Source organism: Macaca thibetana, chromosome 2, assembly GCF_024542745.1.
Source record: "Macaca thibetana thibetana isolate TM-01 chromosome 2, ASM2454274v1, whole genome shotgun sequence".
Lineage (NCBI taxonomy): Eukaryota > Metazoa > Chordata > Mammalia > Primates > Cercopithecidae > Macaca > Macaca thibetana.
In genome coordinates, this window is record NC_065579.1 from 36,391,058 (window position 1) to 36,417,682 (window position 26,625).

Consider the following 26,625-nt stretch of genomic DNA (forward strand, 5'->3'; position numbering starts at 1 on the left):
CTTATTCTATGGAAAATAAAGATTCTGTTTTGTAATCTGAATTAATTAAACTGGCAAACCGAAATCGTAGGTTAATGTTCTATTTCCCATTTTAAGGACCAGTATATATTTGCTGCTGAAAATGGCAGCTGACTTGATACTGACATTTTCTATTTTGCATATTTATTTTGGTATAAAACTATGTTCTCCTTATCAGAAAATGTTTGGCCCAATTTTTCTCATTTGCTTATTGATCTTTTACTACTATATCTCAACACACGTTAATTTATGAAAGTTTGTGGTTACATTAGCTGTTTCAGTATCCATTCCTCTGATAGGACACATTGGAGAGTGAATGGCTGGTTTATAACTTCAGTGACTTTATGCATTTAGGGAAGGGTTAAATACCCAGCCATTGCTCTGATGATGATGTTTTCACAATATTTTGTTTTTAAAGTTCAAATTGATCTCCTCCTGACAAAGTTCCTTGTACTTCCCCTCAGTCAGTTACCAGGAAGATCCTTTCAAGATACAATGACTGATTGAGGATATCTTTGCTTCCCTAGGGAAATTGATTGGAAGCAGACACTCTGGAAGCCCCAGAGGTGTTAATACATCCTTTTCTGGTGTCTTTCTTGCAGGATATTTTGCTGTAGCAGTGGTGAAATCATCTTCTGACCTCACCTGGGACAATCTGAAAGGCAAGAAGTCCTGCCATACGGCAGTTGGCAGAACTGCTGGCTGGAACATCCCCATGGGCCTGCTCTACAGTAAGATCAACCATTGCAGATTTGGTGAGTGAATATTGGGAAGGAGGGCTGGTGAGGGCTGTGCCAGAAAGCAGGGTCCTGCCTTAGGGAAGAGGAGTGTGGCATAAGATGCCGTGGGCTCTGGTTCTAGAGAAGTAGAATTTGGTCAAAGAACAGTAGAATTTGCTGTCCTCAAGGACATTGCAACCAGGGCTGGGAGGGCTGGAACTGGGTTGCTGAGTTGGGATGGTTCATTTCAGTTGCACATAATGGCATGAGTGAATATACATTTATCTCCCATGGGAAAGACCAGAGGTGAGCAGTGCATGGCTGGTATGGTCATGAGAAACCCAGGCTCCTTCACACTTTCTGCTCCTCCATTCTGAGTATGAGACTTCCATCTTCAAGGTCACCCCATGGTTGCCATCGCATCCATGATCCAGGCAGCCCCAATCACCAAGGGGTTACAGAAATGGAAGTTTATGCCACCTTTTTAAAGGAGCTCTCTAGGAAGTCTAACCAGTTATTTCAGCAAACTTCTCATTGCCCAGAACTTAGGTACATAACCATACCTCGCTGTAAAAAAGAAATGTAATATTTCATTTGGGAATGTCCCTACCCCAGATAAAACCAGATTTTTGTTACAAAGTACAAGGAGAAACAGATAATGGGTAGACAGGTAGCAATCCCTGCCACAAGGTGTTGTACGGTGTGTGAGTGTGGGTGATCCTGGGTCTCTTTATGATGTTGGCAATCTCACCAAGTCCCTGCCCAGCTCCTAGGACCCTTCTAAGCAGTAGAAATCACCTTATTTTCTATGTCCTCTGAATATCACCAAGTATGAGCTCATTTCTACCCCGCTTAAACTTTTAAGTGTAAGTTCTCCCACAGACAGATGTTTTCCAGTGGTTCTGATTTACATTAGCTTCCTAAGTACTTTGTCCCTGCCACCTCCAAATTTGGGCAACTCTTTAAAAAAACAAAGGCCTCTAAATCGGTTATTAACCCAGAAAACCCTGTGGGGTCGGGGAAGTGGTGATGAGAGTATGTCTTTGTACCAGGGTGCTTTGTGACGCCACTTAGACATGAAGCAAAGCGCAGCCGGGGTGACATTCAGAAAACTCAGGATCCCCACTGACAAAGGCACTACCTCTGCTCTCCTGAACCTCCTAGCACTTTTATGGCCACAGGAGAGCAGCTGAGCTGCAAAGAAAGTTCCCCATCCCTTTCCTGAGGTTGGAGATGTAGCAAACACTCTTCTAATGAATGGCAGGGAATGGGAACATCTGAAAACAGGTGGCACATGCTCAGGAAGCAAGACCTTCCGTCTTCATCCTTTTTCTGTTCCCTTTCATGACATTTTTCATTTCTTCTTTCTTTAGCGTAGTGATGACATCATTATTGTGCTCGAATAAATCCCCTCTGCCCTAAATTGTAATGGTCATTAACTCCTTTTCCCAATCTCAATAGGTTCCCCTTTAAAGCATATAGCCTGGCAAGTCCTGGGTTGCTGGTGGCTGGTCACAGAATTAATGAATATGTTCTACCTATTCTGGGCCATGCAGCCCTGTTATGTCTTAGATAAAAGCTGCTTGCATTGACTCAGGCTGACTTTCTCTTGTCCTTCTGCGCAGATGAATTTTTCAGTGAAGGTTGTGCCCCTGGGTCTGAGAAGAACTCCAGTCTCTGTAAGCTGTGTATGGGCCCAAGCCCAAACCTGTGTGAACCCAACAACAAAGAGGGATACTACGGCTACACAGGGGCTTTCAGGTGAGTCTTTTAACCCTGACACAAACAGAATAATATACAAGCCTTGGCCAGATTTCTTTTAGGAACGAAGGTAAGATTCTTAGGTTCCTATTCCGTTAGTGCTGTATGTATTAAGAGAGTAGATTTCACAATCAGGTATAGAGCCACATGGGGCAGGGCAGCCAGATTCCCCCAGGATGCTGACATGGCTGTCAAAGACAGCAGAGACTTGTGTTTGGTACAGTTTAGCAGCTTTCAACTGGTAATGATTTGACCCCCAAGGGACATTTGGCAATGTTTGCAGATTTTTTTTATTGTGACAATGTTGGGGTGGGGGAGGAAGTGCTACTCGCATCTAACACATAGAAGCTGCTAAACATCCAACAATGCACAGGATAGCACGGTACAACAAAGAATTATCCAGCCCCAAGTGTCACTAGTGCCTTGGCAATGATACCCTACTGTAGTTGAATAAACACTGAGGAGAGTTTTTCCATGCTCCTCTGGATAATCTAGAACAATACTCATCTGGAAATACAGAATAGTACATGATTCCTAAATTTCTAACTACGGTTGTACTTTATGGAGTGCCTATCATTCATTTTCATAGAGACACCTGTGTACCTTGCTATTGTTTTTTCTTTTTTTTTTTTTTGGAGACAGGTTCTCTCTCTGTTGCCCAGGCTGGAGTGTAGTAGTGGCACACTCATGGTTCACTGCAGCCTCAACCTGCTGAGCTCAAGCGATCCTCCCACCTCAGTCTCCCTAGTAGCTGGGATTATAGGCATGCACCACCACACCCAGCTAATCTTTTTTTTTTTTTTTTTTTTTTTTTTGTAGAGACAGGGTTTTGCCATGTGGCCTAGGCTGGTCTTAAACTCATGAGCTCAAGCAATCCTCCCGTCTTGGCCTCCCAAAGTGCTGGCACTCACAGGCGTGGGCCACGTGTGGCCCTACCTTATTGCTTTCTAACTACCCATTCTGCTTTAGGCCTTCTGTTATCTGGCGGTTCATGAATCCATAAACTGCACAATGATGATGGTATTATAACTGAGCTTCCCAGTAGTGATGTAAAAAACAAAGGTCATTCCTATTTTCCAGTTAGAGCCACTTTGTAAGTTACATTAAGTACAATTCACATTCCCCAAGTTTCTAATTTCACAAAGTAGAGCGTGTTGTTTTCACAAAGATTGAAGAGTTTGGGAGACTTAAAATACAGTTCCCCTTTGCATTTTTATACCTTGTCTTTTTCTGGTGGTAACATATGTTTGAGAATTATAGGTCATGAGAAAGGCTCAAATAACATGTATGTATAAACATGCTTAAAATAAACGCATATAAAAGCTTCTTTTTCTAACCATGTCTTATAAAACTTAGCTATGAAGTAAAACATACCAGACTGATAAAAAGACTCCAAACTCCATAGAAAATAAAATTAAATCGGTATGTGGCATAATAGGCGCCCTGTCTTCTCAGCTAGCTACCCCCAAAACTCTTGAACCGAGGCGGGAAGAGGCAGGTTCTTTTCCTCAAAGCAAGGGGATTAAAGTACATGGAGAGCAGGGTTGGGTCCATTGTCCAAAGGTCCGACCCACCCGGCTCATCGAGGAGGGCCTTGTGTAGACTTTGAAGTACACACTAGTTGATCATCTGTGTGGTATGCCTTTTCAAAGGACTGGAAGACAGTCAAAATTAAAATTAGAACCCTACTAACCAGAGTTTATTTTGTGATTCTTTCTTTTCGGAAACTTCTTGGGGATTTGTAGCTCAGAGCTGTGTTACAGCCCCCAATACCACACCCAGAGATATGTGATCTGGGAGTTAGTAGAGTCGGGTGCCTTTATGCCAGGTTTTGCCATATTCTCTGCATCTTTCAAAAACAAAAACAAAAAACCCCACAACATAGCAAATGCTCCATAAATGTTAAAATTCTTTTTCAAAGGAATGAAGGACAGCACAAATTGCAATTTGTGATGGAGTTTCAGTCTCTCACAAATGTTGCCTAGACATTTGCCTTGTACAAGAACCTGAAGGAACTGAGTTTTTCATTCATATGCTGGGGGAGGCATCACCCCACTGAAAATCAGTTCCCTACTATCCTTGTTGATGTCAGGGAAATGATGTCATCTCTCAGAGAAACTGTACAAAAAAATTAAGATTTAGTATGTGGAACTGAGATTGTATAAGTATAATCAATTCAAAGTGTTTTGTTTTTGTTCTCTTTATTCCTTACATTGCTTACTGTTAGAATGGAAGTTATAATTGCTGTTTTCAGATGCTGTCCTGAATCTATAAGGTAGCCGCTTGAATGACAGATTAAGTCACTCTGACCGCCTCCTTTTTCTCTCCCACTCTCTGGACCTCTGCAGGTGTCTGGTTGAGAAGGGAGATGTGGCCTTTGTGAAACACCAGACTGTCCTACAGAACACTGAGGGTACGTGCACCTGCTCCTCTGTCTCCCTGGATCACTAGATCCTAGTCACTGGTATTCACTTGTATTCAGGGATGCCTCTGTGGAAGTATTACGTACACTGCCAGACTTCAAAGCTCTGATTCTCAATCTGTCTGCTTGGTGAAGAGAGACATGTTCACCTGGGTGCACAGAATGATCAGGATCATGGGGCCCCCAATGGCCCTAAATCCTCCCCAACACTCACTCCCACAGCTGCAAGCCTTGTGCTCCTTTCCCCTAAATACTTCAGTGCCCATTTCCTAAGAATAAGACAATCTCTTGCATACCCACAGTACGATTACCAAGATCAGGATATTTTACTTTATGTGGATATAATACTCGTCACATCTACAGTCCCCATTTAAATGTTGTCAGTTATCCCAGTAATGCCTTTTATAGCTATTTTCTGTATTTCCGGGTTGTGTCCATTGAGAAGGCCTAGAGGCAATGGCACACCAACAGGAGTAAGTACCAAGATACTGGCTTGTAAGTACGCTTCTTTGCTAAGAGGAACCAGAACTCCTTGGAAAAATAGCTGACTTCAGGGCTGGGGCAGGAAAAATACATGCTGAGCCTAGAACAACACACTGAAGTGCTCAAACAGTGATGGGACACTCAAAGCATACAAGAGCCAATTGGCAGGATCTCCTGTTGCTAAGTCCGAGAATTTTGAGCATTAAAATAAATAATGATAGCAGTAAGGGATAATAGCTCATTGAAAGAAATAAGAATGCATGAGGCAATACTGATTAAACAAATGAAGAAGGGAAAACTAATGAATGTGGAAGGAATGACAGAGTTAGAAAACTATCACTTGGCAATCAATACATTGATAACTGATTCAAGCAAGAATCATCAATGGGTGTTAACTTGTGGGTGAAAGTTGGACAGCCATGACATTAAAAACAAACAAAACAAAGCAAAACAAACATTGACCAGAATAAGCGCTCCACACCTGACCCCTCAGTATCACTAAGTGCTAGCAGAGCCCACTGGAATTCAGGTTGTGAATACTTCCCTGCTTTCTTTCATGTTCATTCCCCCAACTCCTCACCTTTCCTGGGCAACTCATTCAGAATGAACCAGCTTGGCACCAGTCCCTCCAGGAAGCCTTCCCAGGTAGCATACCCCATCCTACAAGAAGACACCTCTGTTCATGTTGCCATTATTACTGAATTCACCACACTCTGCAGTACACTTTGGCTACACAAACTCTTCGAGCTCTTTTTCTTCCTCTTTTATTCCCAGCACCTAGTGTAGCACATAGTACACAGTAGTTGCTAAGAATTTGTTTGAAGAAATATTGGGTTGACTATTTCCTTTCTTCCCTCATATTGTTGCGTTTTCCTTTAAGGGAGTGTTACCCTAAGCTTGGCTCTTTGCCACCCTTGATTTCTTTTGGTATACTTCTGAGTAGAGCTCCCTTCTCTAAGCTTTGACCCTCTACTCTTTGCAATGACTCAAACATTCTTATCTCCTGAATAGAATTAAGATAGGAGGCCTGACCTCCAATCTCAATTCCATTCCAGTCTATTTCCTAAGGTGTCACTTTTATGTAGAGAGGACATTGGCATTGCAATTGTACTTTTTTACGCATGTATATGGATGTCCTCATATATTGTAGTTGTATATATACAGTTCATATACAACTCAACTGTCCTCATCTTTCTGTCAACGTTCCCTCTTCTTCTCCCAGCCTCTATCCCTATAGAGAATCCTGCTATACTCCCTGCCCATCAGGCCTAGATTAAGTCTGTCAGTCAATATCTTATTTCCTCAAAGTGTATCTTTTTTTAAACTAAATTTTATTGTGTGCATTTAAGGTAGACAACATGATTTTTAAGAGTCAAAGTAATTTTGATGTATTGTAAATTTGGGAACTACTGGTCTAATACCCCTGATTTAATATCACATTCCTGATAAATATTAGTAAATATAGGTCACATCATGTCTGATTCATCATACCTATATTTTGCACCTTCTTACCTTCTTCTGTTATTAATTTATTGCTTTTACAACTTATATTTTAGATTGAGGGTACATATGCAGGTTTGTTACATGGTGTACTGCATGATGCTGAGGTTTGCAGTATGACTGAACCTGTCACCCAGGTAGTGAGCATAGCACCCAATAGGTAGTTTTTCAACTCTTGCCCCCTCTCTCCCTCCTCCAAAGTCTGTCTTAAGTGCTATGGTATATACAAGAAGGAAGACACAAAAACACATGGGCTTTTTTTTTTTTTTTTTTGATGGAGTCTCACTTTGTCACCAGGCTGGAGTACAGTGGTGCGATCTCAGCTCACTGCAACCTCTGCCTCCCAGATTCATGTGACTCTCCTGCCTCAACCTCCCAAGTAGCTGGGACTACAGGCGTGCACCACCACGACCAGCTAATTTTTGTACTTTTAGTAGAGATGGGGTTTCACCTTGTTGGCCAGGATGGTCTCAATCTCTTGACCTCATGATCTGCCCACATCGGCCACTCAAAGTGGTGGGATTACAGGTGTGAGCCACTGCGCCCAGCCCACATGGGCTCTTTTATCTCAATTTGTGTGTGCGTGTGTGTGTGTGTGTGCGCATATTATAGGTGCGTGTAGGAAAAAGAATGTTAGAAATGTACCAATTTTGAAGGCGTAGACTATGAAATTACAAATGCTTCAAAATTTCTTCCCAATACTTACGTGGCATTTTACAAATTTCCATCAATAAATGTGTATTATTTTTATGGAAAAAGCACATGTTTAACATGCCCTTCTAGATGCCCTCCTAGCCAGATTGAATCACCTCCCATCTGATTTTTCTTAATTTTCTACCTTCAGGTTCTGGCTCATTCATTAACATCAATTTCCATTCATAAGTCTTCACAAACCCACTTTTCCTCTTGCCTGAGTGCCTCACAGACCCTACTGCCTGAGATGGTTCCAGAGGCAGATCTCCTCTCTCCATTAGAAACACCAGGCACACACCTGCCCCCAGTCTAGCCTGCACTCTCCTTTCCTCCCACAGAGAGGCATTCCTTTCTCCTCCTCTCATCCACACACGCTATAAGAGACAACTGAAATCTTGCCTCCTCCAGCCAGCTTCTTAATTCATTTGTTCTCAAAGCCCTGGTTTGAGCTCACACAGCATCTAGAGTGTTTCACAAAATATAAAATATTATTATCCCTGCCCTGAATTTTTGGTTTTGGTATGTGTGTTATTTTTCCCTCCAAAAAGATTGTGCCTTGGAGAGGGCTGAGAACATACTATCATAGATAAATAAAATGACATAAAATAAAATAAAAATGCATATACCCTTTGAACTAACTATTCCACTTCTACGTAAGCACAATTATATGCCAATGACACTCATTTTAACACTACTGTAGTGGCAAAAAATTGTAAACACCTCAAATGCCTATTAAAAGAGGAATGGTTTAAAGATACTATTATAGCCACACTATGAAATATAATACAGTAGTTAAGAAGAATGAGCTTGATTTATATGTACTGACAAGAAGAATCTATAAGGTATGTAAACAGTTGAAAAAAAGCTACGGAGTTTTACATTTGTCAAGATCTAACACTAAACAAAATTAGAAACATGTGACATCCATATACACATGTAAAACAATACATATAATGAGTTGTGGATGGAAACTCACAAATGTGATATTAAGGACTAGCACTATAAAACTGAGTGAGACTTGGAGAGTATAGGAAAGGAGACTTTTAGTTAATATAGAGTGATATTCAAAAATTTATGAGTGTGATCTCATGTATTAGTTATTCGGTTAAAGAAAGAAAATTAAATGAAAAATTGACTTTTAAAAAGGTTGCAATCCTGAATTATGGGAGAGAAATAAAAATTAGCAAAACATATTTGCGAAGTGCCTCAGGAGGAAGGAGCTGAAACCCTAAGAATGGGTGAGATTTTTTTTTCAGAGACAACACAGTAAAGAAGAGGCAAAGGGGCCGAGATGGGATATAGACCTGTATCACACAGGCGTGTGCACATTCTCATTTAGAACTAGAACAAGGGAGTCAGATTTTAAATTCTGGTGCAGATTCCAGAGGTGTCCTCTGCGGAAAAGTTCTTTTGTTTGGAGATGCCATGTGTTACAGCACATAAATTGATCAACCTGGCTTAGGGCGTCACATGCTTCCTCTGCTGGAGCAAGAGGTACAGATGGAATTGGAATTTAGTGGAACTGAAGATCTTTTTGAACAGCATCTGCAGAATGTAGTTCATTCTCACCTGGCTGGGTAGGGAAGGTTGGAAGGGGATGGTCAATAATCATTCCTGGTCACTGTGAGTCTGGTATCCCCTTGTAGACCACATGGGTGTCTCTTCCTGTCCACATAACTGTAACCCCAGTGTGGGCACTTCTGCTGGCCAGAAGGCCCAGGTTCTTTACACACCACTGAGTCAGTCCCATCTCCCCAGTGGGGCACCTTGACCAAAGCCGTCAGCTGAACCATCTTCTTTCTCTCCCTAGGAAAAAACCCCGATGCATGGGCTAAGAATCTGAACAAAGGAGACTATAAGTTGCTGTGCCTTGATGGTTCCAGGAAATCTGTGCAGGAGTTTGCAAACTGCCACCTGGCCAGAGCCCCGAATCATGCTGTGGTTGCACGGAAAGATAAGGCAGATTGTGTCCAAACGCTGTTACTTGACCAGCAGGTATGGACCAGCCAGGGCCTCCCACCTTTTCTTCCTAGATGGCTATAGGCTATTTGGGGGGAGTTTACAACAAAGTGCAGCCATGACTCCAGCACTTTCTTTTTGAAAACTAGAATTTCATGCATTGTGCATTTCATGCCATGCATTGTGGACAAGAGTATCAGGGTTCAAATCTCAGCTCCACAGCTTCCTAGCTGTGCCATCTTGGGTATATTACATAACCTCTCTATGGCTCGGCTTCCTCATATATAAAATTGTAATAATAATACTTTTACCTACTTCTTAGTTAACATGAGTATTAAGTGAAGACATGCACCCAAACGGCATAGGAAAATGCCATTTCCTATAGCACATGCTCAAAACATGTTACTGTGTAATTATGGAACGAGACCTCTCAGGCCCAGCTCTGCTTCTAGCTCCTGGTCACTGGTGATTAGTCCCTATCTGATCCATGTGCCCTTGGGACCAGGAATCTGCCTTTCTGCTCCCCCAACCTTGTTCAGTGGTACTCTCATTTCCCTACTCCCGTCCTTCCCGAAAACGAAGAAGACAGCTCCTATTTCCCAGCGTTTGTTGATACGAGTCATGAAGAGTAGATTTCTGTTCCTCTTGCCTAGGCAGACTGAGCACTGTTCTCAATAGTCTGAAAAAAAAACACAGGACCCCTGCCCTCAGAGAGCTTGTCCTCTGGGGGAACAACCACTCAGGGCCAGCCTTGTTGAAGAGAGGGGCTGCCTGAGTATTCTAATCCTAAAGGCCCCTCCACACACACACATCACCTTCCTTTTGGGCATAGCTGCCTGCTGTTGATTCACCATTACGTTTTTTTGTTTTGTTTTGTTTTGTTTTTTAAATAAGATAGTGTATATTTAGAAGTCCTTTTAAGGTACATGACAATAATGAGCATTTAACATACATTTCCTAGATGCTATATGGAAGGTTAAACATTTTGCAGTCATCATTTCACTTACAACCTTTGGAGATCTGGAGAAGTTGAGTGGCTTGCCCAAGAAAGGATTCAAAATGCAGTCAAACGTGAACTTTTAACAACTACCTCTGCCAGTTCTCTGGGAGGGTTCACATTTAACATCTTCTTTGACGATAATGTCTGAAGGGACATGTTATTGTCCTCTCATTTCCTACAAGCAGCCCCCAATGCATGGCAATGAAGTGGGGAAGAGAGGTCAGATTAGGCAAGCATGGGTGGTGGGTGGGAGGGACTTCTCAGAGGAAGGTGGGACCAGGGACCCTATAGATGATTTTGGGGGCATCATGAAAGCATGGAGCAGGGGTCCCTAAGTGGGTAAATGGCAGATAAGGGAGGTGGAAAATTCCCAAGGCGTACTCTGTAGCTTCCATTTTTCCCCAGGGCTGGTTCAGAGCTTTCAGACTCTTCTCATCCATGTGTTCTCAGCTGCTAAAGACCACAGGTCCTCACGGACTTTCTGTTCACTTGACAGCGCATGTTTGGAAGTAGTGTAACTGACTGCTCGAGCAACTTTTGTTTGTTTGAGTCCAAAACCAAGGACCTTCTGTTCAGAGATGACACAGTATGTTTGGCCAAACTTCATGACAGAAACACATATGAAAAATACTTAGGAGAAGAATATGTCAAGGCTGTCGCTAACCTGAGAAAATGCTCCACCTCACGTAAGTAAGAAGAACAGCATGGGGAAGTGGCAACCAAACACGGTGGTGAGTGCTGGGGTGGTGGGTACAGGAGGGGCAGACTGTGGCCCTCGGGACAGGACAACATGGACAAAATGAAATGGTGAGTGAGCAATCTAAGCCTAGCATGTATGACAGGCTAGGCTGTATGGGCAGATAGTAAGGGGACACAGGCTCAGAGCTCTAAGGTAGTGAACTTACTGGGCATAGAGAATTCCATCTTATTTCTATGAAAAGGACCAGGTTTATGTGTACATGTCATTGCTCTGCAGTAAACTTTTGATTAGAGTTGCCTTGTCCAGTATGGTAGCCACCAGCAAGATGTGACTATTTAAATTTAAGTTAATTAAAATTAAACTAAATAAAAGATGTATTTCTTCAATCCCACCCAGCCACATTGCAAGTGCTCAACAGCCACATGTGGCTCCATCCTGGTCAGCAAAGAGAATGTTTGCATCATCACAGAAAGCTCTTTCAGACAGTGCTGCTCTAGAGGGCCTCAACGATCATAGGTTCTGGTAACCATAAAGTTGCCACGCATACTACTCACTTGCAACACCAGTTTCTGAGAACTGAAATAGAATAAAACACACCTTTGCAGTATAACTATGTTGGGTGTAACTGAGTCACCTGAAAGAGTTTGGAAGTTGGGAAATAACACATGGTGGTATAGCGCAGTTAGTCTTTCCACAGGAGTATGCAGATAAGGGAGTCTTGATCCTCATTAAAATGCTGATTCTCAGAGCCTTGAGATACTGATTTAGAAAGTCTGTGCTAGGTCAGGGATCCACATTTTAAAAGTTGCCCCCATGTAATTCTGATGGAAGCAGCAATGTGCTTGTCTACATTTGCTATTGTGAGAATCAAGTTGATATTTACCTAACCTATATCCTCCACAAAAGGAGACAGTCTGGCTCTGCTGTTCTTTCCTCCATCCTTAGCCCACAGCACAGAAACTGGCACATTGCAGGTGCTTTTTACTATGTCAGTTCCTCACCTGCTTAAAGAGGTCAGGGAGGACAGTCTTCCTGGGCGACTCCCGGCCTCACAAACTCAGATGTGTGAGCCTCACCCATAGGAAACAAGGTGGGGAACCCTGTAGGGCAGGAAAATCATGTTACAGCTTTGGCGTGGGGCACTCCTCAGGATAGGCACAGGAGCTGTGCAGGCAAGTAGAAAAGAGCACTGGGAGAACGGCCCAATTCACAGAAGAGGAGGCAGCAAGTCTGTGCCCTTTGTACTATGCTGAAATTGTTCCTTCACTTGACAGTTCAGAAATAAATATAGGAAGATTTTGAAAATCCTACCTCTCTGCTCTGCTCCACAGCACTCCTGGAAGCCTGCACTTTCCATAGAGCTTAAAATCTGAGAGGTGGGGCTGCCACCAAGGTGAAGATGGGAGCGCAGATGATCCATGAGTTTGCCCTGGTTTCAGTGGCCCGAGTGGTTTGTGCTAACCACGTCTGTCTTCACAGCTCTGTGTTGCCATGTGTGCTGAACAAAAAATAAAAATTATTATTGATTTTATGTTTCAAAACCTCCATTCTTTCCTAAATATTTTCAACAGAAGGATTTCTTTATGCGTTCTGCCTATATATCTATGCAACTGAGCCCTTCCTTCTCAGCTCAAGATTTGTCTGGTCTTTCCCTACGGCTTTGTGTGTGCCATGGCCACACCTCCTGGGTACAGTTCAAGGGGAAATCTTTTCTAATAGGGTCTGCGTGATCATTAAAATATAATCAAATGTATATTGGTGTGTGTGTCTTGCCAGGGAAGGGGCAGGAAGGAGGATGCAGAGTAAGTTACAGAGATCAAGTGCTCAAGTGAGTACAGAAAGACTACAGAAGACTTACCTTTATTTTGGTATTTTAAATGAATTCCACCAGGCATAGCTGAGGTCCTGATTCTAAGTAGTTGAAAAAAGTGAAACACTGACACCTTTTTTGCTGAAAAGCATTCCCTGAGCCTGATGCCATAGCAGTTACTGCCCTGTCTCCTGCCCTTCTCAGCCCAGCTCCCTGTAAGGTGGAGGCTCACTCTTCTGTCTCACTTCTTCTTATTGGCTGAACACATAGAATTTTGTCTTCTGCTTCACCAACTTACCTGAAGGTACCCTGGCAAAAGTCACCATCTACCTGGCAACTGTTAAACCAATTCAGGTCTTCCATTCCTGAGCCCATTTCCTGCAGTTGATAGAGTTGACCACTCCCTCTTCCTTGGAACTCTTTTCCTCAGTTTCTTTGACATGGCGGGTCTCCACTTTGATTCCCACCTCTCTCTGTTCATTTGTAGTCTTCACTGTGGGCTCATCCTACTAGCCTGGAAACCTTGGGGAAATCTTTCTGAGGTTTTCTCTTGATCCAGTCAGTGCTCCTCTCACTTTGCAGGCCCTCCTTCAGCGATGCTCATGACTCCTGGGTATCTATATCTATAGCTGTGACCCCAGCCTGCAGCAGTATCCCTGCACTTACACGTCCTACTACCTACCTGTGGGTCTATACTCGAGTCTTGCAGCAGTCAGAAACCCAACAAATCAAAAATTGAGGTGATCATCCTGTTCTTCTCTCTCTTGCTTCCCTAAACCAACTGTTGTTATAGTATATTCCATATCAGCTGAAGACATGGTCATCTACCCAGTCACATAAGCCATAATAGAGGGGTGAAATTTCAGTTTGCCATTTTCCCTCATACTATATCCAGTGTCTCCAAGTTCTGTTGATTTTGCTTTATAAATAACTTCAGTTGGCTCCTTTCTTTTCCTGACTCCTAACACAGCCTCAACTCATACTCAAATGCAGAACTGCAGGTAAGACGTATCTGGACACAACATTCCACACCTCTCTCAACTGTCTAGTATTCAAGAAAATAGGACTCTGGGTCTACTTTGCAGTCCAGACCTGATATGGACCTTGTTACACATAGCCCTGCTTTCCTCTGAGCCTATCAACACTCTGCCTTATTTAATATTAACCTAAACTTACCCCAAATCCTATAACTCTGCCTTTCCCTTTGTTGGATGAGATACCCCATGGTTCCCCTGGAATGCAGTCTGTCTCATTGCAATGGATCAATAAACCTAATTTTATTAGACTACAGGTATATTCCTGGAACTCTTAGGCAACTGGGCTAGAACAAAAATGTACAACATCCATTCTTAATTATTAAATTAATTACTAAAATAGGATAGACAGATGTTATTTGGCCATAATTTTATATACATGTTAAACAAAAACTAATATATACCTAATGATGAAGAAACAGAAGCATTCCTACTAAACATGAAAAAACTTGATTACTATCTATCTTATTTTACAGTGTTTTAGAACAGGTGGCCAATCCAATTATATAAGAAAAATAAGTTACAATATTTAAAGAAATGCCAAAATTACTTTTATTTGTAAGTGATTATACACCTAGGAAATCCATGAGAACCAAATAATAATAAAATATTATGGCCAGGTGCAGTGGTTCATGCCTATAATTCCAGCATTTTGGGAGGCTGAGGTGGGTGGATCACCTCAGGTCAGGAGTTCAAGACCAGCCTGGCCAACATGGCGAAACCCCATCTCTTCTAAAAATACAAAAATTAGCCTGGCTTGGTGGTGCACACCTGTAGTCCCAGCTACTACTCGAGAGGCATGAGAATTGCTTGATCCTGGAAGGTGGAGGTTGCAGTGAGCCAAGGTCGCACCAGAGTACTCCAGCCTGGTGACAGAGCAAGACTGTCTCGAAAATAACAAAAATAATAATAATAGGCTGGGCGCAGTGGCTAACACCCGTAATCCCAGCACTTTGGGAGGCCAAGTCAGGCAGATCACCTGAGGTCGGGAATTTGAGACCAGCCTGACAACATGGAGAAACCCCATCTCTACTTAAAATACAAAATTAGTCAGGCGTAGTGGTGCATGCCTGTAATCCCAGCTACTCGGGAGGCTGAGGTGGGAGAATTGCTTGAACTCAGGAGGCGGAGGTTGTGGTGAGCCGAGATCGCACCATTGCACTCCAGCCTGGGCAACAAGAGCGAAACTCTGTCTCAAAATAATACTAATAATATTACTACTAATAATAAATAAAGTGTAAAAGTGGTAAAATAAAATTCAGTATGAAAGGAAATATTAAAATAAAAAATAACTTTCTTTTATACAAATAATAGTGAGTTAGGACAATAATAATTAACAAGAATAAATAAAATGTATCATTCAGCAAATGAATAAAAGCTGCATTTAAACCACACTTGTCAAAGTAAAAAATAATGTAAAAAAGACATATTGCCTTGGATAGGAAGACTCAGTATTGTAAAGATGTCAATTCTCCCTAAATTAGTCAATATGCAATTTTTTAACTTGACAAAATGATACTAATCCTCAACTAAAAAATGAAAGTGAGACAGATAAGAAAAATTCTGAGAAAAAAATAATGAGAGTGGATGAGCTCTTCCGGCTATTAAAATGTATGATAAGCTCCTGAACCTTGGCCTTAGCAATGATTTTTTGGCTATCACATCAAAAGCCCAGGCCACAAAGGCAAAAACGAATAAATGGGACTACACCAAGCTGAAAAGCTTCTGCATAGCAAACAAGCAACAAAATGAAATGGCAACCTATGGATTGGAAAAAATATTTGCAAACTATATATCTAATAAGATACATAAAATTGATAAAGAACTCATACAACTCAATAGCAGGAAAACAAATGATCCCATTTAAAAACAGGCAAACATCTGAAAAGACATTTCTCCAAGAAGAAAAATGGCCAAGATGGATATGAAAAGGTATTCAACATCACTAATAACAAGGGAAATGTGAATTGAAACCATTATGAGATACTAGATAATACTAGGATGACTATTATCAAAAAGTCAAAAAATAGTAATAATAAACGTGGATAAGGGTGAAGAGAACAGAGAACCTTTGTGCATTGTTGGTGAGACTGTATAGCCATTGTGGAAAACAGTACGGAGCTTTCTAAATAAACTGAAAACAGAGCTACATATGACCCAACAATCCCTCTTTAGGGGATATACCCAAAGAAGATGAGATAACCACCTTGTATAGATATCTGCGATCCTATGTTCATTGTAGTATTGCAGCCAATACAGGGAAACAACCTAAATACTTGTTGAAAAATGAATGGATAAAGAAATTGATATATATATGTATAATATATATATAATATTCCACCATATATATATATCAGGATTAAAGAAATGCCAAAATTACTTTTATTTGTAAGTGATTATACACCTAGGAAATCCATGAGAACCAAATAATAAAATATATTAAATATAAGATTAAAACCATAATATATATATATCATGGAATATTATTCATCCCAAAAAGAATATCTTGCCATTTGCCACAACATGGATGAAACTGGAGGACATTAAGTGAAATAAGGCAGACACAGAAAGAAAAGTATTACATGATTTCACTCATATGGGGAATCTAAAGAAAACATTCAAATACAGGTATACAGAGATAACAAAACCTGAGGTGGAGGGTGGAGAGATGTAGGTCAGAGGATACAAAGCAGCAGACAGGAGGGCTAGGCGCAGTAGCTCAGTCCTGTAATCCCAGGACTTTGGGAGGCAGAGGTGGGCGGATTGCTTGAGCCCAGGAGTTTGAGACCAGCCTGGGCAACATGACAAAACCCCATCTCTGCGAACAACAACAACAAAACACACACACACACACACACACACATACACACACACACACAATTAGCGAGGCCTGGTGGTGCCCGCCTGCAGTCCCAGCTACTCAGGAGGATGGATTGAGCCTGGGAGGTCGAGGCTGCAGTGAGCAGTGATTTGATAGTGCCACTGCACTCCAGCGTGGGGACAGGAGACCCCGCCTCAAACGAAACAAAACCGAGTAGCAGATATGTATGATAAACATGCTAGAGATCTAATGTACAACACAAGGACCCAGTATAGGTAATAAATTCTACTTTATTTGGGATTCCTTGCTTCACTGTAGTAATCTTTTTTTATTTATTTTATTTATTTATTTTTTTGAGACGGAGTCTCTCTCTGTCGCCCAGGCTGGAGTGCAGTGGCGCGATCTCCACTCACTGCAAGCTCCGCCTCCCGGGTTCACGCCATTCTCCTGCCTCAGCCTCCCGTGTAGCTGGGACTACAGGCGCCCGCCACCGCGCCCGGCTAATTTTTGTATTTTTAGTAGAGACAGGGTTTCACCGTGTTAGTCAGGATGGTCTCGATCTCCTGACCTCGTGATCCGCCCGTCTCGGCCTCCCAAAGTGCTGGGACTACAGGTGTGAGCCACCGCACCCGGCCGATCTTTTCTTATTTTTAACTACATAGGTATCTCATAACATGTTGTATACCTTAAATATATTCAACGAAGCTTATTTTAAAAAATGAAATGTATAATGATGACTGGAAAGGGTGGTAGTCACATGGAAATAATGAAGCAGAATAAAAGTTCCAGATATTAAATGCAAATGAGAATTTAGTACATGATAAAGCTGGCATTATACTCTGGGGGGATAGACAGGCTACTCATTAAAGTGCTTAGAAGCAAAGCGGCTGAAAATTTTGGCACAGAAGAAAATCTCGTGGACCTCTAACTCACTGGTTAAAGTAAAAACTTTCAAAACGTATTAAAGGTTTAAATATAAAATTAAAACCATAAAAACATTATTATGTTAACATATTTCTTATATAGTAAGTACTTGGGAAGATTTTCTAACATTCCACAAACCTAGTAGCAATTAAGGAAAATATTAATTTCAGATCATACAAAATTCAGAAGTCCTGCAGGACAAAAATAAATGAAATGTGAAGATTTTTAAGAAAGAACAAAGGGCTAATCCATATTTTGAAATCAGTATAAAAAGACGAACAGAATTTGAGATGGGAGCGCGGCCAGCTCTGCGGGGCCCTCCGCCCTGTAGAACCCAGAGCCCTGGCCGTGGCTGCCCCGCCGGTCCCATTTCTTGAAGCAGCGGCGAACCGCTTTTCCCCACCCGACCGGCCGGCTGCCGCGTCTCCCCGCCCAACCTTGCCAGGCTCAGACGAAGCTTCCGCCGAGCCGCCTGGACGCAGCGCCCTGGGTGGCAGCAGGTGTGGCAGGGCGGGAAGCAGGGAGGCAGCCCCAACGCCGCGGAGGCCACTAGGGGGTGCGAAGGGCCAGGAAAGCGGGTCTACGCGCAGGCTCAGCTGCCCCTGTAGGCCGTGGAGCCGCGCAGATCCGGATACTCGGGTGGCCGCAGTGTCCCAAGTGGGCGACACTCACCTAGTCCCGAGGACAACCGACAAAGTCCTTAATGGGCCCAGAAGGTGAGAGGAGTCTGGCAATGAGGGGTGGAAGGGTTAGCGGCCATCGCCCAGCTGGTTTTCCTTCTACCAGACGCTGGTGCCGGAAAACAGAAGTGGAAGAATAACTTGGCGCTATTAGGCCCATCGGAAAGGCCCACCAACCTTTGGGACGATTATTGGCTGTTTACAGAAGGCCGGTGTGTATCCTATGAAAAAGCTGCTCTCAGCTTCCCCCCAGCCTTTTAAAAGAAAACATTTGCTACATCCAACCCTTCTAGGTGTAAAGAGGTTGCGACTTATGAGAGTTAGAGAATCACACATCTTGTAAATTTCCATTTGTTAAAAATAATAACAGGACATAAATGGCTTCTGGAGATGACTTTTTGCAATGAAGTTGTTAGACCACCTCTGGAAGTGACAGCAGGAGCCACACATCCACATTTATTAAGTGGGTTAGAGCAGGAGTCCCCAACCCCTGGATCTAGGTTGCATGCTCCTTATGAGACTCTAATAATGCCTGATGATCTGAGGTGGAACAGTTTCATCCTGAAACCATGCCCCTACCTTCCATGGAAAACTTGCCTTCCCTGAAACCAGTCCCTGGTGCCAAAGAGTTTGGGGACCTCTGGGTTAGAGGATATGGGGCAGAAGACCTGAGAAGGAAGATAGGACAGTTCTGTGCCACACTGGTCATATTTAGAAGACATTTTCATATTCCAACCATTGTTCTGTGTGTGCATTTTATTTCTCACTACTGTATATGTAGTTGACAATATTAAGTATTTTTTGAACTATACTCTTTCTAGATGTTCTGAAATGCTTATGTTAAAATTAGAGGTGGTAAAATAACACATTTTGTAAATCTTTTTGTTAAAATTCATATGTAATGTTTTGGTGGAGGGGGGGAATGGCCAAATCACCTGTTAATATTTTTAAATTCGGACTCATTTGTCCAGTATATAACACAATATATAGTATAGCAAAGTTACATGCAATGCATTTAACATATAGGGCAATGGATAAACTGAAATTTTCTAGTACACAATAGCAAAACACCTTTTGTGAGCCCAAAGACATTTGGGCTTACCAAATGTTGCATGGAGGTAAGCCCAAAGTGCACCTCTGTGCACTGGTTCAGGGGAGGAGAGAGGAAAGGAAGTGCCAATGTGCTTATAGTGAGGCAAGGTTAACCATTGTCTCGTCTGGGCATTTTGTTTTACTTATCTGGGTATATTGTGTGTATAAAGGACAAATGAGTCCTGACTTTACAACATCTGGTCTTTCTAGATGTTAAAGAGGTTGCCAGTGTATGACAAAAGTAGAGTTAGTAAACTAATATATTTTGTGCATTTCGTTTTAACATTCCCAGGAAAGACTGTCTTCTGAAAATTTGAGCACTATTGCTCAGTGGGTTGATGGAGATGGGAAGGTGTAGGCCAGAATGTTCATATTTGGAAGACTCAGTCATAACTGTTTTTACGTGTGTTCACTTTATTCAAGACTTCTGTGCATATAGTGGACAAATTAACTTCTTACCTGAAACATCTTGTCTATTTAGATGTTCAGAATTGCCTGACATATGTTAAGTGTAGAGGTAGTAAAATATCACCTTGTAAATATCTTTTTGCTAAAATTCTTAGGAAATACTGTCTTTTAGAAGTGGAATTGTGAAGCCACCTCTGTGAGCAGTGTAGTACTGTCTATACTTGTTTAATGGTTTAGAAATGGGAGGGAAGAAATCGCCAAAGGTAATAGGCTAGTGTGTTCATACTTGGACATTTCACTCGCCATTTTTCTGTATGTTTTGTGCATTTTGTTTTGCTGTGTGTGTAAAGTACATAATGGACAAATGAGTCCTAATTTTGAAACATTTGGTCTCTAGATGTTTAAGAAGTTGCCAGTGTATGACAAAGTAACTAGTAAAATTAGCACATTTTGTACACTTTGTGTTGAAATTCATAGGAAAGCTTGTCTTCTGTAAATGATTTTTGGGTATTAATTTGTTCAACCATCTCTAAGCATTACAAATGCATGTACCTGTCCACTGGATTGAAGACAGAGAGGAGGAAATGAGGAAGGACTGGTTCAAGGTCAAAATTGTCATATTTAGAAGATACCTCAGATTATAGCCATTGTTACATATGCAATTTTATTTTACAATGCTATGTACACAGTGGAAAGTTATATGAAATATCTGGTCTTTCTAGATAGTTAGAAATGCTTGATGTATTTAAAAGTAGAAATAGTATAATAACACTTTTTGTAAATAGCTTTTAAAAACTGATGGGAAACACTGTGTTTGAAAGTGGGATTGTTAAATCACCTCTGTGAACAGTGTTACTTGCTCATTCAGTTGAGGAAGGTGAGAGGGAAGAAATTACAAAAGGTGTTTTGCTATTGTGTACTAGAAAATTTCAGTTTATCCATTGCCCTATATGTTAAACACATTGCATGTAACTTTGCTATACTATATATTGTGTTATATACTGGACAAATGAGTCCTAATTTAAAAATATCTACTCTTTAGATATTAAAGAGGTTGCCAATGTATGACAAAAATAGTAAACTAACACATTTTGTACACTTTGTGTAAAAGTTTATAAAAAGACTATCTTCTGAAAAGGACTTTTGGAAGTGAAATGATAACATCAACTCTAAGTGGCACATGGCCCATATCCACCAGGTTGGTGGTGCAGAGGAGTTGGAAGAAATGAAGGATTCTAGATCAGAATGTTCCTATTTAGAAAACATTTCAAGATACAACCATGTGTGTAGTTCATTCAACCCTACTGAGGCAGGAGAATAGGGCCTGGAGGCAGGAAACATAAAGCAGATTCGTGCAGACTTCCTAGAACTAAATGAAATGGAAACACATCAGCTATCAGAGGAAATATATTTTCCATTTACATTGGGCATACACAGAGTAAATGACTGTTTTATTTCATCCTGTCTATTTACATAGGGCATATACCAAGTACACGACTTTGTAACTTTATTTCATCCTCTTCATTTACATCGGGTGTATACCAAGTAACCAATGGAAACCTTGAGAGGGTATTTAAACCCCAGAAAATTCTGTAACTGGACTCTTGAGCCCCTAAGTGCAGGCCTTCTCCCACCCTGTGGAACATACTTTCATTTCATAAATCTCTGCTTTTGTTGCTTCATTATTTCTTTGCTTTGTGTGTTTTGTCCAATTCTTGGTTCAATATGCCCAGAACCCAGACACCCTCCACTGGTAATGTATTTTGGCAAGCCAGCCAGGAGGTAAGCCCAAAGTTTGGGATTTTTCATCTTTTCCTTTCCACTCCATACAGGAGAATCTCTCCCTCCCTCTCTCTTTTCCTTTCCAACTTGGGACCCTTGGTGGGCAGCACCTAAACACGGAGGCAACTGTAGGTTTCTGGGTGGGGCCACCCTGAAGGACTTTTTTCTGTCTGTTCTGGTTGTGGTCCCTGATTCCTACGTATGGCGCAGCTCAGGGCAAACTTGCAGCTCAGGGCGAACTTGCACATGTTTCAGGCGACAGAAACCTTCTCTTCTAGGCTAACTTCTTCCCTTACCCTACTTGACTGGCTGAGGACAAAAGAAGCCTACCCAGCTTCCAGCTCCTGTCATTACAGTTCATGGCTATCACTCTAGTGGAACAGGAAGCATGGGCTAGCATGGCCGTATCAAATTATAAAGATGCTAATCGTTAGTGATTACACCCAGGAACCAAAGGAAAGCTCACAATAGGCCATTGCCTCTGGAGGGAAAACATGCAAAGCGGCACTGGTGCCCACCTAAGGTCAGAGATGCCTGACACTCTTGAGACTGGACCCCAAAGGGGGTTCCCCAGGGGATCCTCCAGACCTCAGCCTCTCCAAAGGGGATGCCCTTGGCAGCAGTTCTAAGGACTAGTACTAAACCCTCCTTAGAATTTTCTCTTGCAGTTGCAATACTGTTTGGCCCCAATATGGTTTGGAATCTGGCATTTGCTGTTGAATGGGAAAGTGGGATGCAGTTACATGTATACAGGCTTTGGTGCTGCTGTTCTAAGCAGGGGCAGGCCTAGTTAGTATGTGATATTCTCCTTTGGTGCTGTTTGACCCCAGTGTTCTTTCGAGTCTGGGGAGGTTTGGCCTTTAAAAATCAAACTGCCATGGAAATTGCTTTACCTGACATAATGGTTCACAGCCTTCATTGGATTACTTATTGGGTAAACGGAGTAAAATTGGCAAGCTTGTATTACTATCTAATGGTTAGGGTTCCAAGGTAAAAGCTATTGAATCTTCATTTGTGTGTGTATATACATGTCTAGATGTGTTTATTTATATGCACACTTGTTATATGTTATGTCTTGGCTTATAAGTAAGAGAGCACTCATAAATTAAGTAAATAAGTCTAAGCAATTTTCAGGTTCACGTGACTTAAGTATAACTTTCCTAAACAAGCTAGTTTTAAAATTATTGGTAAAGTAAAAATAGAAATGCCTTCAGAATTGTCAGCATACATTTTTGTCTGGATTTTATATTTGTCTCTCTTAGATATTTTGAGGTGTTAGGGTTTGGCATAGAGGGTTATAAAACTATAAACCCAGCCAAAACAAAATGATCTTGGTTTGTGTGTCTTTTTCTTTTTCTTTTTTTTTTGACAAATGGGCATAATTTAATGTTGGCTAAATCTTCTGGGTGACTGGCAAAAATACCTATGGATTTAACTTTGAGGCTCTTACTTAGGTTTAAGTGAGCACCCGATATTCACTGGCTATTCAAAACGTGGTTAACAAGGAAATAACTGACTTTAAATGATAGTATCTAATATCTCAGTTTACAGAGGTAATCTAGATAAACTGTTAAAAGTGAAAGAATTGAGTACAGTGAATGGGACAAATGTTTTAGGTTTTGTGTAAAGTCTTAAAATTATTTTTGATACTCATTTAATATCTGGGCCATTTCCAATTAAGAAAGGTTGTGATATGGGGAAATATGTTTCTAAAATTGTGGAATTGTTCTTATCTATAAATTCCTGTATCTGATAGTTCAGGATTTCTTGCTTTTTAGTGTTTCACTAAAGTTTTAGGTTACTAAGGATAAGAATTCTAGTTGATACATAATTCTGTATACAAAACATGCCAGAAAAGTTGTGTTATTAGTGAGAAAAAGAATAATTTTGTCTAATTTAGAAGTTACCTAAAAGTTAGTTCAAATTAGAGATTTGAAAAGGTTACTTATGAAACAACATATTAAGGAACCAGTAAGTAGAGGAGAAAGATGTAGAAAAAGTTGAGATAATAAAATATTCTTTAAAACCTGATAGAGAATTGGAGACATTTGGCTAATTAACATTTTCATAGTTAAAGCTCTTAGTCTTGATTAAAGTAAAATAAGCATTGTAAAGAAATGCATTAGCAGTTTGGCAATTCCTTTTTAATACAGTTAAGCATGAAGCTGGATTTAGTGTGAAGCCAAATTTCACATATATGCTTGCATTGCTTCACACTGTTTACTGCTTTGTGTGGACAGTGCTGGCACTGGAGTACTTATTGGCTATGGGCCTAGAGTGTATTTCTTGATTGCACAGGATGTATGGTGATATTGGTGAACTTAAGGATACTGAATTGTGTATCAGGAATAAAACATTCATTATGTGGGTTTTGGGGGGCCCTGGGTAAACACTATAGCCTCCAGGGTAGATTGAGAAGGAAAAATTTAGGGTTGGGTTCCTATTTGTTTTTGCTTCTAATTTTCATTTGTTTGCTATTTATTCTCCTCTGGCTTTGCTTGTGTATGCATATATAAAACCACATATATATATATGTATTTTAAAAATTTCTAGTGGAAGGCTTTTATTTGGTTCTGTGAATAGTTATTTTGTTCCCTGTGCATTTCTAGCAAGTCATCATTTGTTCCATTTATCTGGAATTCCTAGGCTACCTTTGTCAGGCTGCAAGGAATTGATGGAGCACACTAGCTTTTTAACTTTTAACTAACTTGTTGGATTTTAGGCTTCCTGGTAATTTAAATGTGTTGAGTATATTTTCATAAACAGAATTTCAATCATATTTCTCTCTCTGCCCATTTTCTCCAAAATTCATAAACTATCTGTGAATATTCTTAATTCATGGCAATGTATTTGTTTGCATATAGTCAAGCAGGGTTCCTAGGGCCACTTTGGGAGACAGAACCCAGAAACATGGCATACTGGCAAAAGGGTAAGAATTTCTTACCAGCCAGACTCTGGTCTCTGTCTCTCTGTGCAAACTGGTTAAATGAATGGTAAAAGTCACTGTTTGTCTCCTCTGTAAAGTTTTGATTAATACAAAAAAAGAATTCTGAGGCTGGTCTTAAACCGTAGTGAATCTGGTGTGCTTTGTGTCTTTCTGTATTGTTCTGTCATAAAGAGGGGTACCTTAGAATAAAATGTGTGCTTAGGACCCCATAGGCCTGCTGTTCAAGAAATCCCAGCAGACTGATCAGTCATGTCTTTGGGAGCCTGACCTTGTAACCATGTGGCCATGCTTTCTCTTTTTACAGTGGCAGCCTGGGTTTAGGGTTCAATTCCTGGCTTAGGGAATGAATCCTTTATTTTCTGTCTGTGTATTTATATGTGCTGTGTGTGTACTATAAAAGAGCATCAATTAATTGGTTTAATAATAATAAGAGCTCATATCAAATATTTTGTCAGAAAAGTAAAAAATGTAATGCCTTTTATTTACCTCATGTGAGTTAAGTAATCTTTGGGAAATAAAGACATTCTTAAAGATTATTGGTAAAATAAAAATATCTTCAAAATGCAAATATTTAGTCTAAATTATGCAGGTCAGATATTCGGTGTGTGAAATGCTTTAAGGTCATAAGCTGCTTCTTTGACTTTTAAAAATTGCTCAATTTATTTTGGAGCATTAGATTCTAGATAAGGCCTGGGGACAAATAGAATTAGCTATGCCCCCTAGCTATGCAAAGAAAGTTATAAAGAAAGGAGATTTTATATAAGAAAGGATTTTATATCATAAATTCTTATCCTAAAGTAAAATAAGTGGTTGTTAAAAAAGAGGGATGTTTAGGACAAGTTAGAAAGTCCAAACATGTCATAGATGGTCTGTGTAAGTCATGAAATAATTTACAAAAGAGAATGTATGCAAGAAATATACAATTTAACGGTGATTAAGACTCCTAAATGCTTTATAAAATGCCACTATGACTCTTAACTGTACAACTTGCCTGCTTTACAGCTAGGTAGATGCTGGAAAGAGTCAGACCTTATGTGTACTTCTGTCTGGGTCCTAGACTCCACACCTAATAAATAATTAAAATCCTGAACTTACTAAGGTTTTCACCAAAAGTAAAACTCGCTAAGAGTTAACATCATAACATGTGAGACTACTGAAGCAACAGTTTTACATGCAGGGTATGTAAGAAAAGTGAATGCATTTTCAGTGAAAGATTATAACAAGGCATGGGAATGTAGATTTTGTTTTTTTGCCTAAAGGGTTAAAGGATTGTTTTAAGTTCGGACAAAGCTAAAAGTTTGAATGAGTTGTGGAAGATTTATAAATATTAATATTGTAAAAAATTATGTGTGTGAACATATTGACTAAATTTAAAGGGGTATTTTCTGTTTTTTCCATAAATTGAACATCAAAATAAAAGCACAAACAGGGTTTTCTTAAAGCACTGATCTGCTCTTTAACAAAAATTTCTAAAGGGTTATATAAGGTTTATGAGAATCTCACCTTATGGTCAAACCGATTAAGATTGGAAAGATATGTCTACAGGGTTTTCTTAAAAATTGGAGTTGACATTAATAGTACACTAACGCAAAGGTGAAATTTGACTTTCTCTCTTGAACAAGATTTTCATGCAATATTAAAAGATGATGAAAGATTTTTGTTTGCCTTTTGAATAAACTACCCCCCCACCCCCACACACACCAAAAAAAAGGAAGGGAAAGACAAGAGACAGATTGTTTGGAAAGTAAGTCTTCCCTCTATCAACAAGTAAAGGTTTTTGCCTTTTAACACATTTTTGAGTCATCATTTTGCTAAATGAATGACTATGGTAACCTGGAATTCTATTTCATAATATCGAGTGTTTTAAATCTT

The 26,625-nt window shown here is 40.6% G+C and overlaps 2 protein-coding genes across 4 annotated transcripts in view; both read left to right on the top strand.

The window, feature by feature from the left end:
* Positions 1-12,786, top strand: part of LOC126948140 (serotransferrin) — a 31,687-nt gene extending 18,901 nt beyond the window's left edge. The window contains exons 12-17 of the mRNA XM_050779615.1: positions 621-773; positions 2,363-2,498; positions 4,847-4,911; positions 9,407-9,591; positions 11,052-11,241; positions 12,587-12,786. Of these exons, the coding sequence (XP_050635572.1) occupies positions 621-773; positions 2,363-2,498; positions 4,847-4,911; positions 9,407-9,591; positions 11,052-11,241; positions 12,587-12,621 (764 nt within the window). The 3' untranslated portion in view covers positions 12,622-12,786. The remainder of the gene's footprint in view (positions 1-620; positions 774-2,362; positions 2,499-4,846; positions 4,912-9,406; positions 9,592-11,051; positions 11,242-12,586) is intronic.
* A 5,652-nt stretch (positions 12,787-18,438) lies between these two features.
* SRPRB (SRP receptor subunit beta) overlaps positions 18,439-26,625 on the top strand; it is a 35,811-nt gene continuing 27,624 nt past the window's right edge. Inside the window, exon 1 of one of the 3 annotated variants that reach the window (XM_050779659.1) lies at positions 18,439-18,560. The gene's annotated coding sequence lies outside the window, so the exon portion shown is untranslated. The remainder of the gene's footprint in view (positions 18,561-26,625) is intronic. The other 2 variants (XM_050779656.1, XM_050779658.1) reach the window with 2 other exon arrangements.